This window comes from Rana temporaria (genome assembly GCF_905171775.1).
Source record: "Rana temporaria chromosome 1 unlocalized genomic scaffold, aRanTem1.1 chr1d, whole genome shotgun sequence".
Classification (NCBI taxonomy): domain Eukaryota; kingdom Metazoa; phylum Chordata; class Amphibia; order Anura; family Ranidae; genus Rana; species Rana temporaria.
The window spans coordinates 228,398-246,288 of NW_024404402.1; the positions used below are offsets into that span (position 1 = coordinate 228,398).

The 17,891-nt window shown below is 51.5% G+C and overlaps 1 protein-coding gene across 1 annotated transcript in view; it reads right to left on the reverse strand.

Annotated features, from left to right (window-relative positions):
• The window catches only part of LOC120921525 (pepsin A-like), an 89,179-nt gene that overhangs the window by 46,513 nt on the left and 24,775 nt on the right, over window positions 1–17,891 (reverse strand). Inside the window, exon 5 of the mRNA XM_040334016.1 lies at window positions 5,938–6,134. Within this exon, the coding sequence (XP_040189950.1) occupies window positions 5,938–6,134 (197 nt within the window). The remainder of the gene's footprint in view (window positions 1–5,937; window positions 6,135–17,891) is intronic.

A 17,891-nucleotide genomic window follows, 5' to 3' on the forward strand; every position in this document is an offset into this window, starting at 1 on the left:
ACAGAACTCCTCTCCCACCCCCAGTACAGAGCTTCCCCTCCTCCCACACTCCCCCTTGTACAGAACTCCTCTCCCACATCACCTACCCCCCAGTACAGAGCTTCCCCTCCTCCCACACTCCCCCTTGTACAGAACTCCTCTCCCACTCCCACCCCCAGTACAGAGCTCCCCCTCCTCCCACACTCTCCCTTGTACAGAACTCCTCTCCCACCCCCAGTACAGAGCTTCCCCTCCTTCCACACTCCCCCTTGTACAGAACTCCTCTCCCACCCTCATCCCTCAGTACAGAGCTTCCCCTCCTCCCACACTCCCCCTTGTACAGAACTCCTCTCCCACCCCCAGTACAGAGCTTCCCCTCCTCCCACACTCCCCCTTGTACAGAACTCCTCTCCCACATCACCTACCCCCCAGTACAGAGCTTCCCCTCCTCCCACACTCCCCCTTGTACAGAACTCCTCTCCCACTCCCACCCCCAGTACAGAGCTTCCCCTCCTCCCACACTCCCCCTTGTACAGAACTCCTCACCCACTCCCACCCCCAGTACAGAGCCTCCCCTCCTCCCACACTCCCCCTTGTACAGAACTCCTCTCCCACTCCCACCCCCAGTACAGAGCCTCCCCTCCTCCCACACTCCCCCTTGTACAGAACTCCTCTCCCACCCCACCCCCAGTACAGAGCCTCCCCTCCTCCCACACTCCCCCTTGTACAGAACTCCTCTCCCACTCCCACCCCCAGTACAGAGCTTCCCCTCCTCCCACACTCCCCCTTGTACAGAACTCCTCTCCCACCCTCATCCCCCAGTACAGAGCTTCCCCTCCTCCCACACTCCCCCTTGTACAGAACTCCCCTCCCACTCCCACCCCCAGTACAGAGCTTCCCCTCCTCCCACACTCCCCCTTGTACAGAACTTCTCTCCCACCCTCATCCCCCAGTACAGAGCTTCCCCTCCTCCCACACTCCCCCTTGTACAGAACTCCTCTCCCACTCCCACCCCCAGTACAGAGCTTCCCCTCCTCCCACACTCCCCCTTGTACAGAACTCCTCTCCCACTCCCACCCCCAGTACAGAGCTTCCCCTCCTCCCACACTCCCCCTTGTACAGAACTCCTCTCCCACCCTCATCCCCCAGTACAGAGCTTCCCCTCCCCCCACACTTCCCCTTGTACAGAACTCCTCTCCCACCCCCAGTACAGAGCTTCCCCTCCTCCCACACTCCCCCTTGTACAGAACTCCTCTCCCACATCACCTACCCCCCAGTACAGAGCTTCCCCTCCTCCAACACTCCCCCCTGTACAGAGCTCCTCTCCCACTCCCACCCCCAGTACAGAGCTTCCCCTCCTCCCACACTCCCCCTTGTACAGAACTCCTCTCCCACTCCCACCCCCAGTACAGAGCTTCCCCTCCTCCCACACTCCCCCTTGTACAGAACTCCTCTCCCACCCCCAGTACAGAGCTTCCCCTCCTCCCACACTCCCCCTTGTACAGAACTCCTCTCCCACATCACCTACCCCCCAGTACAGAGCTTCCCCTCCTCCAACACTCCCCCTTGTACAGAACTCCTCTCCCACCCCCAGTACAGAGCCTCCCTCTTACTACATCCCCAGAACTATGGAACTACCAGGAGGTGATGGGTTCAGTTATAGGTTTGTGTCCCATAGATTTTAACTGTGTTTGCATGTTCACACAAACTAACCAGAACCACTACCATCTCCATGCCAACCAGAACCACTACCATCTCCATGCTAACTAGAACCACTACCATCTCCATGCCAACCAGAACCACTACCATCTCCATGCCAACCAGAACCACTACCATCTCCATGCTAACCAGAACCACTACCATCTCCATGCCAACCAGAACCACTACCATCTCCATGCCAACCAGAACCACTACCATCTCCATGCCAACCAGAACCACTATCATCTCCATGCCAACCAGAACCACTACCATCTCCATGCTAACCAGAACCACTATCATCTCCATGCTAACCAGAACCACTGCCATCTCCATGCCAACCAGAACCACTACCATCTCCATGCCAACCAGAACCACTACCATCTCCATGCCAACCAGAACCACTACCATCTCCATGCCAGCCAGAACCACTACCATCTCCATGCTAACCAGAACCACTACCATCTCCATGCTAACCAGAACCACTACCATCTTCATGCCAACCAGAACCACTACCATCTCCATGCTAATCAGAACCACTACCATCTCCATGCTAACCAGAACCACTACCATCTCCATGCTAACCAGAACCACTACCATCTCCATGCCAACCAGAACCACTACCATCTCCATGCCAACCAGAACCACTACCATCTCCATGCCAACCAGAACCACTACCATCTCCATGCTAACCAGAACCACTACAATATCCATGCTAACCAGAACCACTACCATCTCCATGCTAACCAGAACCACTACCATCTCCATGCCAACCAGAACCACTACCATCTACATGCCAACCAGAACCACTACCATCTACATGCCAACCAGAACCACTACCATCTCCATGCTAACCAGAACCACTACCATCTCCATGCTATCCAGAACCACTACCATATCCATGCCAACCAGAACCACTACCATCTCCATGCCAACCAGAAACACTACCATCTCCATGCTAAACAGAACCACTACCATCTCCATGCCAACCAGAACCACTATCATCTCCATGCTAACCAGAACCAATACCATCTCCATGCCAACCAGAACCACTACCATCGCCATGCCAACCAGAATCACTACCATCTCCATGCTAACCAGAACCACTACCATCTCCATGCAATCCAGAACCACTATCATCTACATGCCAACCAGAACCACTACCATCTCCATGCTAACCAGAACCACTACCATCTCCATGCTAAACAGAACCACTACCATCTCCATGCTAACCAGAACCACTACCATATCCATGCCAACCAGAACCACTACCATCTCCATGCTAACCAGAACCACTATCATCTCCATGCCAACCAGAACCACTACCATCTCTATGCTAACCAGAACCACTACCATCTCCATGCCAACCAGAACCACTACCATCTCCATGCCAACCAGAACCACTACCATCTCCATGCTAACCAGAACCACTATCATCTCCATGCTAACCAGAACCACTGCCATCTCCATGCCAACCAGAACCACTACCATCTCAATGCCAACCAGAACCACTACCAACTCCATGCCAACCAGAACCACTACCATCTCCATGCTAACCAGAACCACTACCATCTCCATGCTAACCAGAACCACTACCATCTCCATGCCAACCAGAACCACTACCATCTCCATGCTAATCAGAACCACTATCATCTCCATGCTAACCAGAACCACTACCATCTCCATGCCAACCAGAACCACTACCATCTCCATGCTAACCAGAACCACTACCATCTCCATGCCAACCAGAACCACTACCATCTCCATGCTAACCAGAACCACTACCATCTCCATGCTAACCAGAACCACTACCATATCCATGCTAACCAGAACCACTACCATCTCCATGCTAACCAGAACCACTATCATCTCCATGCTAACCAGAACCACTACCATCTCCATGCCAACCAGAACCACTACCATCTCCATGCCAACCAGAACCACTACCATCTCCATGCTAACCAGAACCACTACCATCTCCATGCCAACCAGAACCACTACCATCTCCATGCTAACCAGAACCACTACCATCTCCATGACAACCAGAACCACTACCATCTCCATGCCAACCAGAACCACTACCATCTCCATGCTAACCAGAACCACTACCATATCCATGCTAACCAGAACCACTACCATCTCCATGCTAACCAAAATCACTACCATATCCATGCTAACCAGAACCACTACCATCTCCATGCCAACCAGAACCACTACCATCTACATGCCAACCAGAACCACTACCATCTCCATGCCAACCAGAACCACTACCATCTCCATGCTAAACAGAACCACTACCATCTCCATGCCAACCAGAACCACTGTCATCTCCATGCTAACCAGAACCAATACCCTCTCCATGCCAACCAGAACCACTACCATCGCCATGCCAACCAGAACCACTACCATCTCCATGCTAACCAGAACCACTACCATCTCCATGCAATCCAGAACCACTATCATCTCCATGCTAACCAGAACCACTACCATCTCCATGCCAACCAGAACCACTACCATCTCCATGCTAACCAGAACCAATACCCTCTCCATGCCAACCAGAACCACTACCATCTCCATGCTAAACAGAACCACTACCATCTCCATGCCAACCAGAACCACTGTCATCTCCATGCTAACCAGAACCAATACCCTCTCCATGCCAACCAGAACCACTACCATCTCCATGCTAAACAGAACCACTACCATCTCCATGCCAACCAGAACCACTGTCATCTCCATGCTAACCAGAACCAATACCCTCTCCATGCCAACCAGAACCACTACCATCGCCATGCCAACCAGAACCACTACCATCTCCATGCCAACCAGAACCACTACCATCTCCATGCTAACCAGAACCACTACCATCTCCATGCTTACCAGAACCACTACCATCTCCATGCTAACCAGAACCACACCACCATCTGGACTCTTACCAGAGCTACCTCCCCCATGCTCACACTGATGAGAACCACCACCATGTTGATCAGGCCAATCGGGCTAAAACAGTACTTGAAACACATCTGTGTTTTGGTTCATCAAAGGCCATGTGATTGCTTTAAACATCTAATGGGTTGGTTCAGCCTACAAAAATAAGCATTACCTCAAAGTCCTTTCTGGTTTTGAGAAACAGCCTTAGGGTTAGGGTTAGGGGTTAGGGTTAGTGTTATGGTTAGGGTTAGGGTTTTGGTTAGGGGTTATTGTTAGGGTTAGGGTTAGGGTTAGGGGTTATTGTTAGGGGTTAGGGTTAGGGGTTACGGTTAGGGGTTATTGTTAGGGTTAGGGTTAGGAGTTATTGTTAGGGGTTAGGGTTAGGGGTTACGGTTAGGGGTTATTGTTAGGGTTAGGGTTAGGAGTTATTGTTAGGGTTGGGGTTAGGGTTAGGGGGTTAGGATTAGGGGTTAGGGTTAGTGGTTATTGTTAGGGTTAGGGGTTAGGGGTTATTGTTAGGGTTAAGCTTGGGGTTAGGGTTAGGGGTTATTGTTAGGGTTGAGGTTAGGGTTAGGGTTAGGGTTGGGGTTAGGGGTTAGGGTTAGGGGTTATTGTTAGGGTTAGGGGTTATTGTTAGGGTTAGGGGTTAGGGTTAGGGTTAGGGGTTATTGTTAGGGTTAGGGGTTATTGTTAGGGGTTAAGGTTAGGGTTGGGGTTAGGGGTTATTGTTAGGGTTGGGGTTAGGGTTAGGGGTTAGGGGTTAGGGTTAGGGGTTAGGGTTAGGGGTTATTGTTAGGGTTAGGGGTTATTGTTAGGGGTTAGGGTTAGGGGTTAGGGTTAGGGGTTATTGTTAGGGTTAGGGGTTATTGTTAGGGGTTAGGGTTAGGGGTTAGGGTTAGGGTTAGGGGTTATTGTTAGGGTTAGGTTTGGGGTTAGGGTTAGGGTTAGGGTTAGGGGTTAGGGGTTATTGTTAGGGTTAGGGTTAGGGTTAGGGGTTAGGGTTAGGGGTTATTGTTAGGGTTAGGGTTGGGGTTAGGGGTTATTGTTAGGGTTATGGGTTATTGTTAGGGTTGGGGTTAGGGTTGGGGTTAGGGGTTATTGTTAGGGTTAGGGTTGGGGTTAGGGTTAGGGGTTATTGTTAGGGTTAGGGTTGGGGTTAGGGTTAGGGGTTATTGTTAGGGTTATGGGTTATTGTTAGGGTTGGGGTTAGGGTTAGGGTTGGGGTTAGGGGTTATTGTTAGGGTTAGGGTTGGGGTTAGGGTTAGGGGTTATTGTTAGGGTTGGGGTTAGGGTTAGGTGTTAGGGTTTGGGGTTAGGGTTAGGGCTACTTACCTGCTGAGATAGACAGAGAAGATATCTTCTGGAATTAAGTCTTCACTCCACATGTTATCAAAGACAGGAGGCGTCCCAGATACTGAAAGACTGGGATACCCCAACCCCAAGATCCCATCAAAGTGCGAGTAGAAGAGGAAAATGGACTCTGTCTCAGTTAGAACCAGAGCTTGTTTGTGAACCGCAATATTCGCCACCTTATAGAGGAGAGAACGTGTTAGATGGAATTGTGATATCAAATACAATGAAACACACAATCTGCAGATCAGAGTGTATTAATAATACTCTGGTCAGAGGGATTAACAAGCATCATAAAATGGGCCACCTAGAACTGACCACACTAGACTTCACGTGACCCCCTAAGCTGGACTTTGCAGCATTCACCACTCCCAAATACTGAACGGTGCTGTCCACAGACTCCCCAAATGCATTCACCCCCTTGGCATTTTCCGTGTTTTGTTGCCTCACGACCTGGAATAACACGGATTGTTTGAGGATTTGCATCATTTCATTTACAGACCACGCCCACAACTTGTTTTTTTTTATTGTGAAGCAAACAACAAATAAGACAAAATAACAGAAAAAGTCAATGTGCATAAGTATTCACCCCCCAAAGTCAATACTTTGTAGAGCCGCCTATCACAGCTCTATGATCTCCCCACTGGGATTTCTGCCTGTGACGGACCCATCCGTATACTGGACATATTGTGTTCGTCTGCTTGCTATTCCCCAATAATATGCCCTCAGTTCCAGGCTATCTGGGGATACGTTATATGAATATAAAATGTTCGGCAGTTATAAAGTTAGAAACTGTGATGCATGCTGGGAAATGGTGGGGATGTATGTTTGAAATGTCCCCATGTCGTTCTGTTATTTCAGTCTCCCATCTGGTCCCCTAGGGGAGTGTCCACCAGGCGGGAGACCTGCATAAATACGGGCGGGTAGCCCACAGTAAACAGTTCGTGTTTTACCCTCACAATGGAGCTTGGTCTCGTTACTGGAGGGGATTGGGTTACTGGCCACTAAGGACGGTGTATGGAGATGGTGGCCGGTTGGAACCTATTGCACTTCGGCGGTTAGTGGCGGTTCGTGTACTTTGGAGCTCGGGAAGAGAGGTACCGCAACAACTGGTGGCAAGCGACGGGATGAACCTCAGCGCCCAAAGAAACCACTACAACCAGGACCAAATGGAATTGCAATACCAAAACCTGAGAAGAGCTACCTTAAAGGATTTATTAGAGCAAAGAGGCGGACAGGCCAGTAACCTCAAAAAGGGGGACATTATCACATTATTGCTGGAAATGGATGGAGTACCAGCAGTAGAGGGAACCAATGGACCCAGCCCAGACGACAGAACCCCCGAAGAAGAGAGATTTGACCGGGCGGTAAGAATTAGGCTGGCCCATTATGGTCCCAACCCACCTGCGGAAATTATCGCCCAAGTCCAAGCCGCTGTGGAGGCCAACCTGCTACGCCAAAGCGGCACTGCAGCAGCCCCAGTCACAGCAGACACGGGGGAAAGAAAGAAGGTGCCGTTTGCAGCATTTAAAGCCTTCAGTGAGACAGAAGGAGAGATCGATGGGTACCTTGCTGATTTTGAGCGGCAATGTGCCCTGCACAAGGTACCCCTGGAGGACTGGATCCCTATATTGTCCGGCAAGTTATCCGGCCGGGCCAGTGAGGCTTTTCGGGCCATCCCTGACGAGGAGATCGGGGATTATGTGGCCGTCAGGAAATCTCTACTCTCCCGGTATGCCGTTACACCCGAGGCATACCGAAGGAGGTTCCGGGACACTGTAAAAACGACTGGGGACTCCTACGTTGAATGGGCATGTAAGGTGCACCGCACCGCCGCACACTGGATGGCGGGGTGCCAGGCGGTGTCCGGAGAGGAGGTGCTACAGATGTTTCTGTTGGAACATTGCTTCGACAAATTACCAACAGGGGTCAGAGAGTGGGTAAGGGACCGTAAACCCTCCACTCTCCATGAAGCAGCTCGCCTGGCAGATGAGTATACGGATGCCCGAAAATTGGACAATTCAGCCACCAAGGCTCCCACCAGGGTGGAATACAAGCCAGCAGCTACTATTTACCAACCCCCTATGAATCGGCCCTCAGCACCCCCTCCGTCGACCCAGTATCCCCGCTCACCCCGGTTTAACTCTCGGGAATACTCCCAACCCAGTCGGTGCTACCTATGCAATCAGCTGGGACACAAGCGACCGGAGTGCCCGATGAACAATGCCAACCAAAGTCAGTCCTGGAAGAGACCCCCAGGGGCCAATCCACGACCACCTCTCCCAGCAACTCACTGTGTGGAGGAAGAGGAATGCTGGGGTATTCTGCATGAGGCCGACCCCGTTCAGGCGGCCCACCGAGATAACAGGCAGCACCACAGACAGTGTGTCAAGGTCAACGGGAAGGAGGTCAGTGGCCTACGGGATACCGGTGCGACCATGACTTTACTCCAGAAGCACCTAGTATCCGAGAACCAACATACCGGGGACACGGTCGCAGTACGAGTAGCAGGAGGTGCCGTGTTCCGACTACCCGTTGCCCGGGTACATTTGGATTGGGGAGTGGGCGCTAGACAAGTGAACGTGGGGGTTATGAAAGACTTACCCGCCGATGTCCTCCTTGGCAATGACTTGGCCCCCCTCCTTTCAGCCTATACTCCCATGGGCCCCGCTGCAGTAGACGCTGTCACGACCCGGGCCCAGACCCGTGCCACCGAAGCCGGCCCACCTGCTGCTGCGACCCAGGTAAGACCCTCTACCCCGACGTGTATGTTAGATCCGGCCCCTTTAGGCTGGGATACCCCAGAGATGTACGGAAGGGAGACTAGGGAAGACCCGACGTTAGCAAAGTACAGGGCCAGGGCCGACTCAGGGGAGGAAGGAGTAGATGGGGAGCACTACGAGTGGGGGGGGGATAGGCTGTACAGGATCCCGAGACCGTCCCAAAAACCGAGCACCCCTCCGCACAAGCGACAGCTAGTGGTACCTGCCAAGTACCGGAAGGAGATTTTACGGATTGGGCACGATGTGCCGTTAGCGGGCCATCTAGGCTCCCACCGCACAGCTCATAGGATCACTCAAAACTTTTTCTGGCCCAATTTGAACCGAGACGTGCGGATGTATTGTAGCACGTGCGACACCTGTCAACGGGTAGGAAAGCGGGGAGATCACCCAAAAGCTAGGCTTCAGTCGATGCCTATCATTGGGGAGCCCTTTTCCCGCATAGCCGTTGACCTTGTAGGTCCACTGGCCAGGGCTAGCCCCTCCGGTAAGAAGTACATTCTTACTGTGGTGGACTATGCCACACGTTACCCAGAGGCAGTAGCGCTGTCTAATATCGAGGCAGAGACAGTAGCGGATGCCCTGGTTAAGATATTCACTAGGGTCGGGTTCCCTCAGGAGATTCTCTCTGATCAGGGAACTCAGTTTACCGCTGTGCTCACCCAGCAACTGTGGAAGGTGTGCGGCATTAAACCGCTGCTTAGCTCACCGTATCACCCACAGACCAACGGCCTCTGCGAGCGATTTAATGGTACCCTCAAACAGATGCTGAGGACCTTTACTGACACTTGCAGAGACTGGGAGCGATTCCTGCCTCATCTGCTATTTGCATACAGAGAGGTGCCCCAGGAATCTACTGGGTTCTCCCCCTTTGAGTTACTCTATGGGAGAAGGGTCCGAGGACCCCTAGATCTCATTAGAGGACACTGGGAGGGGGAGACGGAGCAAGAAGGGACCCCCATAGTACCATATGTCCTGGAACTCCGGGACCGCATGGAGAAACTATCCCTGATGGTAAGGGAAAATCTCCAGGCGGCCCAGGGGAGACAGAAGCGGTGGTACGATCGGGGCGCCCGACAGCGGGTCTTCCAGGTTGGGCAGAAGGTTCTAGTGCTCAAACCTGTGAAGGCAAACAAGATGCAAGCATCTTGGCAGGGCCCGTATAAAGTATTAGCGCAGATATGTGATACTACCTACCTTATAGCCAGCTGTTCAGATGAAGGGATCCAGCGATCCTTTCATGTGAACATGTTAAAGGAGTATCAGGAGCGACCAGAAGATGTTGCGGCAGTCTGTGCCCCAGCTACGGATGACCCCGAGAACTTACCTTTACCTGACTTGTTAGAGAGGAATCCCCAGACGGACCTTACAAGCCTTGTGCAGCTAGGAGACCGGTTAAACCCAGCAAAGAAGGTACAGGCAAGACAGCTTCTGTGGGAGAAGCAGGCGACGTTCTCCCAAGAACCCGGGTACACCACACTAGCTATGCACAAAGTCGAGACGCCCGGACAGAACCCCCTACGACAACCCCCATACCGTATCCCTGAAGCAGTCCGAGAGGAAATGCGGACGGAGATACAGGAGATGACTCGGCTGGGGGTTATCGAGCCGTCAGACAGCCCTTGGGCCTCGCCTGTAGTCCTGGTGCCTAAGAAAGATGGGACCACCCGGTTCTGCGTAGATTACAGGCGGCTCAACGAACGGACCACCACTGACGCGTACCCGATGCCCCGGGTAGACGAATTATTAGACCGCATTGCCAGGGGGCGCTACCTGACCACCATTGACCTGTGCAAGGGTTATTGGCAGATCCCCCTGGCCGAGGATGCTATCCCTAAGTCGGCCTTCGTCACCCCATTTGGCCTATACCAGTTTAAGGTTATGCCATTTGGAATGAAGAATGCTCCGGCTACCTTTCAGCGTATGGTGGATAGACTCCTCGATGGCTTCCAGGACTTCGCGTGTGCGTACCTGGATGACATTGCGGTCTACAGCGAGACTTGGGAAGACCATTTAGTCCACGTGGGGGTGGTGCTGGACAAGATTCGGGCCGCCGGCCTGACCTTGAAGCCAGATAAGTGCCATTTAGGCATGGCAGAAGTGAAGTACTTGGGTCACAGGGTAGGATGTGGGACCCAGCGACCAGAGCCAGCTAAGGTCGAGGCGGTAGCTAACTGGCCCACACCTATCACCAAGACCCAAGTGCTAGCCTTCCTGGGGATGGCAGGGTATTACCGACGTTTTGTCCCCGACTACAGTACGGTGGCCAAGCCCTTGACGGACCTGACTAAGAAAAACTTACCTAAGCAGGTCCTGTGGTCGCCAGCTTGTGAAGCCGCGTTTCGGGCCCTGAAGCAAGCTCTAGTGAATGCCCCTGTCCTGGCTGCCCCAGTGCCTAACAAACGTTTTCTCGTCCATACAGATGCTTCCATGCATGGACTGGGGGCTGTGCTAAGCCAGGTCGGGGAAGATGGAGGGGAGCACCCTGTCGCGTATCTCAGTAGAAAACTACTACCCAGGGAAGTGAGTTATGCGGCAGTGGAGAAGGAGTGTTTAGCCCTGGTCTGGGCACTAAAGAAATTGAGTCCTTATTTATACGGACAAGAATTTTCCCTCATTACGGACCACAACCCCCTAGTTTGGCTTAACCGGGTCTCAGGAGACAATGGCAGACTGCTGAGGTGGAGTCTGGCACTACAGCCTTACAATTTCACCATCAGCTACCGACCCGGTAAGCAGAATGGGAATGCGGATGGATTATCTCGGCAAACAGACGTCTCTACGCCTTCTCCGTCCGGTCATCCCCAAGTTGACCCGCCAAAGGGTCAAGCCGGGTCTGCCGGAGTGTTCCACAAGGAGGGAGCCATGTGACGGACCCATCCGTATACTGGACATATTGTGTTCGTCTGCTTGCTATTCCCCAATAATATGCCCTCAGTTCCAGGCTATCTGGGGATACGTTATATGAATATAAAATGTTCGGCAGTTATAAAGTTAGAAACTGTGATGCATGCTGGGAAATGGTGGGGATGTATGTTTGAAATGTCCCCATGTCGTTCTGTTATTTCAGTCTCCCATCTGGTCCCCTAGGGGAGTGTCCACCAGGCGGGAGACCTGCATAAATACGGGCGGGTAGCCCACAGTAAACAGTTCGTGTTTTACCCTCACAATGGAGCTTGGTCTCGTTACTGGAGGGGATTGGGTTACTGGCCACTAAGGACGGTGTATGGAGATGGTGGCCGGTTGGAACCTATTGCACTTCGGCGGTTAGTGGCGGTTCGTGTACTTTGGAGCTCGGGAAGAGAGGTACCGCAACACTGCTAATTCCTCCTCCTTGCAAAACTCCTCCAGTGCCTCCAAGTGGTTTGCACTTGTGAACAGCAATCTTTAAGGTCTGACCACAGATTTTCTATTGGATTGAGGTCTGAGCAATGACTAGGCCATTCCAACACATTTACATGTTTCCCCTTAAAGCGGGAGTTCACCCGAAAAAAAATTTTAACATTAGATTGAGGCTCGTTTTGTGAAGGGGAATCGGGTGTTTTTTTTAAATCGAAGCCGTACTTACCGTTGTAGAGAGCGATATTCTCCGCCGCTTCCGGGTATGGGCTGCGGGACTGGGCGTTCCTATTTGATTGACAGCCTTCCGACGGTCGCATACATCGCGTCACGAGTAGCCGAAAGAAGCCGAGCATCGGTTCGGCTCTATACGGTGCCTGCGCACAGACGTTCAGCTACTTTCGGAAAATCGGGACGCGATGTATGCGACCGTCGGAAGCCTGTCAATCAAATAGGAATGCCCAGTCCCGCAGCCCATACCCGGAAACGGCGGCGAAGATCTCTCTCTAAAATGGTAAGTACGGCTTTGATTGTAAAAAAAACACCCGATTCCCCTTCACAAAATGAGCCTCAATCTAATGTTACAAAAAAAAAAGGGTTTTTGGGTGAACCTCCACTTTAAACCCCTCAAGTGTTGCTTTAGCAGTGTGTTTGGGGTGATTGTCCCGCTGGAAAGTGAACCTCCGTCCTCGCCTCCAATCACACACAGAGTGCTACAGCTTTTCCTCAAGAACATCCCTGTATTTAGCACCATCCATCTTCCCCTCAACCCGCTGTGCATTCTGGGGAGGGGTACTTAAGAGACAGATGCCGTTTAGCGGGGTTCGTCTTCTGACCTGAGGGACCTCCTGGCCTCAGGAATGTGTGAGCTGTCTTGTAGCCTCGGTACAGCTGGCCCGAGGCCTCGTAACTGATAGTAGGTCCAGGAATTTCTGGGGCCTACTGATCCAGGGATGGTCCTTCGCTTCCTTGTCTATGGAAGGAAGCTGAACCAGAGGGATTCAATTGATGGACATACCCTGCGGGATTTCCCTCACTGTGCTGCCGGTCCGGCTGAAAGATTCTTGGCACCGTGAGTGGTGTAACTTTTGTTGGAATTATACCAAGTGTGCGTGATCTTGTGGCAGAAGATCGTGGGACGGCCTGACAACACTTATCAAGTCTGTGGCAGAGACTTTGACGAGCTTCGCACCAGCTGATAGGCCGGTAAGAGTCGCCCATCTGGTGGTTGCTGAATCCAGTGTGGAGCTGAGTTAATCCTCTGGATCTAAGTTTTACCCGTGATCCGCAAAGCAAACGTACCCGAGTCTTTCCCTGTCCCTCTACCCCTCGGTTGGAGAACTTTGATGGTGGACCCTTGAAAGAGACTATGGGCTAGATTCAGGTAGCCCTGCGTAATCTTGTGCGGGCGTAACATATCTCTGATACATTACGCCGCCGTAATTTAGGGCGCAAGTTCCGTATTCTGAAAGAACTTGCCAGAGCTCCACTTATCCTACCTGTACCATGTCATATGCCAGAGCTCCACTTATCCCACCTGTACCATGTCATATGCCAGAGCTCCACTTATCCCACCTGTACCATGTCATATGCCAGAGCTCCACTTATCCTACCTGTACCATGTCATATGCCAGAGCTCCACTTATCCTACCTGCACTGTGTCATATGCCAGAGCTCCACTTATCCTACCTGTACCATGTCATATGCCAGAGCTCCACTTATCCCACCTGTACCATGTCATATGCCAGAGCTCCACTTATCCCACCTGTACCATGTCATATGCCAGAACTCCACTTATCCTACCTGTACCATGTCATATGCCAGAGCTCCACGTATCCTACCTGTACCATGTCATATGCCAGAGCTCCACTTATCCCACCTGTACCATGTCATATGCCAGAACTCCACTTATCCTACCTGTACCATGTCATATGCCAGAGCTCCACTTATCCCACCTGTACCATGTCATATGCCAGAGCTCCACTTATCCTACCTGTACCATGTCATATGCCAGAGATCCTCTTATCCCACCTGTGCCATGTCATATGCCAGAGCTCCACTTATCCTACCTGTACCATGTCATATGCCAGAGCTCCACTTATCCTACCTGTACCATGTCATATGCCAGAGCTCCACTTATCCTACCTGTACCATGTCATATGCCAGAGCTCCACTTATCCTACCTGTACCGTGTCATATGCCAGAACTCCACTTATCCCACCTGTGCCATGTCATATGCCAGAGCTCCACTTATCCCACCTGTACCATGTCATATGCCAGAGCTCCACTTATCCCACCTGTACCATGTCATATGCCAGAGCTCCACTTATCCCACCTGTACCATGTCATATGCCAGAGCTCCACTTATCCCACCTGTACCATGTCATATGCCAGAGCTCCACTTATCCTACCTGTACCATGTCATATGCCAGAGCTCCACTTATCCTACCTGTACCATGTCATATGCCAGAGCTCCACTTATCTTGCCTGTGCCATGTCATATGCCAGAGCTCCACTTATCCCACCTGTACCGTGTCATATGCCAGAGCTCCACTTATCCCACCTGTACCATGTCATATGCCAGAGCTCCACTTATCCTACCTGTACCATGTCATATGCCAGAGCTCCACTTATCTTGCCTGTGCCATGTCATATGCCAGAGCTCCACTTATCCCACCTGTACCATGTCATATGCCAGAGCTCCACTTATCCCACCTGTGCCATGTCATATGCCAGAGCTCCACTTATCCCACCTGTGCCATGTCATATGCCAGAGCTCCACTTATCCCACCTGTACCATGTCATATGCCAGAGCTACACTTATCCCACCTGTGCCATGTCATATGCCAGAGCTCCACTTATCCCACCTGTACCATGTCATATGCCAGAGATCCTCTTATCCCACCTGTGCCATGTCATATGCCAGAGCTCCACTTATCACACCTGTACCATGTCATATGCCAGAGCTCCACTTATCCCACCTGTACCATGTCATATGCCAGAGCTCCACTTATCACACCAGTACCATGTCATATGCCAGAGCTCCACTTATCCCACCTGTGCCATGTCATATGCCAGAGCTACACTTATCCTACCTGTACCATGTCAAATGCCAGAGCTCCACTTATCCCACCTGTACCATGTCATATGCCAGAACTCCACTTATCCCACCTGTGCCATGTCATATGCCAGAGCTCCACTTATCCCACCTGTACCATGTCATATGCCAGAGCTACACTTATCCCACCTGTGCCATGTCATATGCCAGAGCTCCACTTATCCCACCTGTGCCATGTCATATGCCAGAGCTCCACTTATCCCACCTGTGCCATGTCATATGCCAGAGCTCCACTTATCCCACCTGTGCCATGTCATATGCCAGAGCTCCACTTATCCTACCTGTACCATGTCATATGCCAGAGCTCCACTTATCCTACCTGTACCATGTCATATGCCAGAGCTCCACTTATCCCACCTGTGCCATGTCATATGCCAGAGCTCCACTTATCCCACCTGTACCATGTCATATGCCAGAGCTACACTTATCCCACCTGTGCCATGTCATATGCCAGAGCTCCACTTATCCCACCTGCACCATGTCATATGCCAGAGCTCCACTTATCCCACCTGTACCATGTCATATGCCAGAGCTCCACTTATCCCACCTGTACCATGTCATATGCCAGAGCTCCACTTATCCCACCTGTACCATGTCAAATGCCAGAGCTCCACTTATCCTACCTGTACCATGTCATATGCCAGAGCTCCACTTATCCTACCTGTACCATGTCATATGCCAGAGCTCCACTTATCCCACCTGTACCATGTCATATGCCAGAGCTCCACTTATCCTACCTGTACCGTGTCATATGCCAGAGCTCCACTTATCCTACCTGTACCATGTCATATGCCAGAGCTCCACTTATCCTACCTGTACCGTGTCATATGCCAGAGCTCTCCTTATCCTACCTGTACCATGTCATATGCCAGAGCTCCACTTATCCCACCTGTGCCATGTCATATGCCAGAGCTCCACTTATCCCACCTGTACCATGTCAAATGCCAGAGCTCCACTTATCCCACCTGTACCATGTCATATGCCAGAGCTCCACTTATCCCACCTGTACCATGTCATATGCCAGAGCTCCACTTATCCCACCTGTACCATGTCATATGCCAGAGCTCCACTTATCACACCTGTACCATGTCATATGCCAGAGCTCCACTTATCCTACCTGTACCATGTCATATGCCAGAGCTAAACTTATCCCACCTGTACCGTGTCATATGCCAGAGCTCCACTTATCCCACCTGTACCATGTCATATGCCAGAGCTCCACTTATCCTACCTGTACCATGTCATATGCCAGAGCTCCACTTATCCCACCTGTGCCATGTCATATGCCAGAGCTCCACTTATCCTACCTGTACCATGTCATATGCCAGAGCTCCACTTATCTTGCCTGTGCCATGTCATATGCCAGAGCTCCACTTATCCCACCTGTACCATGTCATATGCCAGAGCTCCACTTATCCTACCTGTACCATGTCATATGCCAGAGCTCCACTTATCCTACCTGTACCATGTCATATGCCAGAGCTCCACTTATCCCACCTGTACCATGTCATATGCCAGAGCTCCACTTATCCCACCTGTACCATGTCATATGCCAGAGCTACACTTATCCCACCTGTACCATGTCAAATGCCAGAGCTCCACTTATCCTACCTGTACCATGTCATATGCCAGAGCTCCACTTATCCCACCTGTACCGTGTCATATGCCAGAGCTCCACTTATCCTACCTGTACCATGTCATATGCCAGAGCTCCACTTATCCCACCTGTACCATGTCATATGCCAGAGCTCCACTTATCCTACCTGTACCATGTCATATGCCAGAGCTCCACTTATCCCACCTGTACCATGTCATATGCCAGAGCTCCACTTATCCCACCTGTACCGTGTCATATGCCAGAGCTCCACTTATCCCACCTGTACCGTGTCATATGCCAGAGCTCCACTTATCCTACCTGTACCATGTCATATGCCAGAGATCCACTTATCCTACCTGTACCATGTCATATGCCAGAGCTCCACTTATCCTACCTGTACCATGTCATATGCCAGAGCTCCACTTATCCTACCTGTACCATGTCATATGCCAGAGCTCCACTTATCCTACCTGTACCATGTCATATGCCAGAGCTCCACTTATCCCACCTGTACCGTGTCATATGCCAGAGCTCCACTTATCCCACCTGTACCATGTCATATGCCAGAGCTCCACTTATCCCACCTGTACCATGTCATATGCCAGAGCTCCACTTATCCCACCTGTACCATGTCATATGCCAGAGCTCCACTTATCCCACCTGTACCATGTCATATGCCAGAGCTCCACTTATCCCACCTGTACCATGTCATATGCCAGAGCTCCACTTATCCCACCTGTACCATGTCATATGCCAGAGCTCCACTTATACTACCTGTACCATGTCATATGCCAGAGCTCCACTTATCCTACCTGTACCGTGTCATATGCCAGAGCTCCACTTATCCTACCTGTACCATGTCATATGCCAGAGATCCTCTTATCCTACCTGTACCATGTCATATGCCAGAGATCCTCTTATCCTACCTGTACCATGTCATATGCCAGAGCTCCACTTATCCCACCTGTACCGTGTCATATGCCAGAGCTCCACTTATCCCACCTGTACCATGTCATATGCCAGAGCTACACTTATCCCACCTGTACCATGTCATATGCCAGAGCTACACTTATCCTACCTGCACTGTGTCATATGCTAGAGC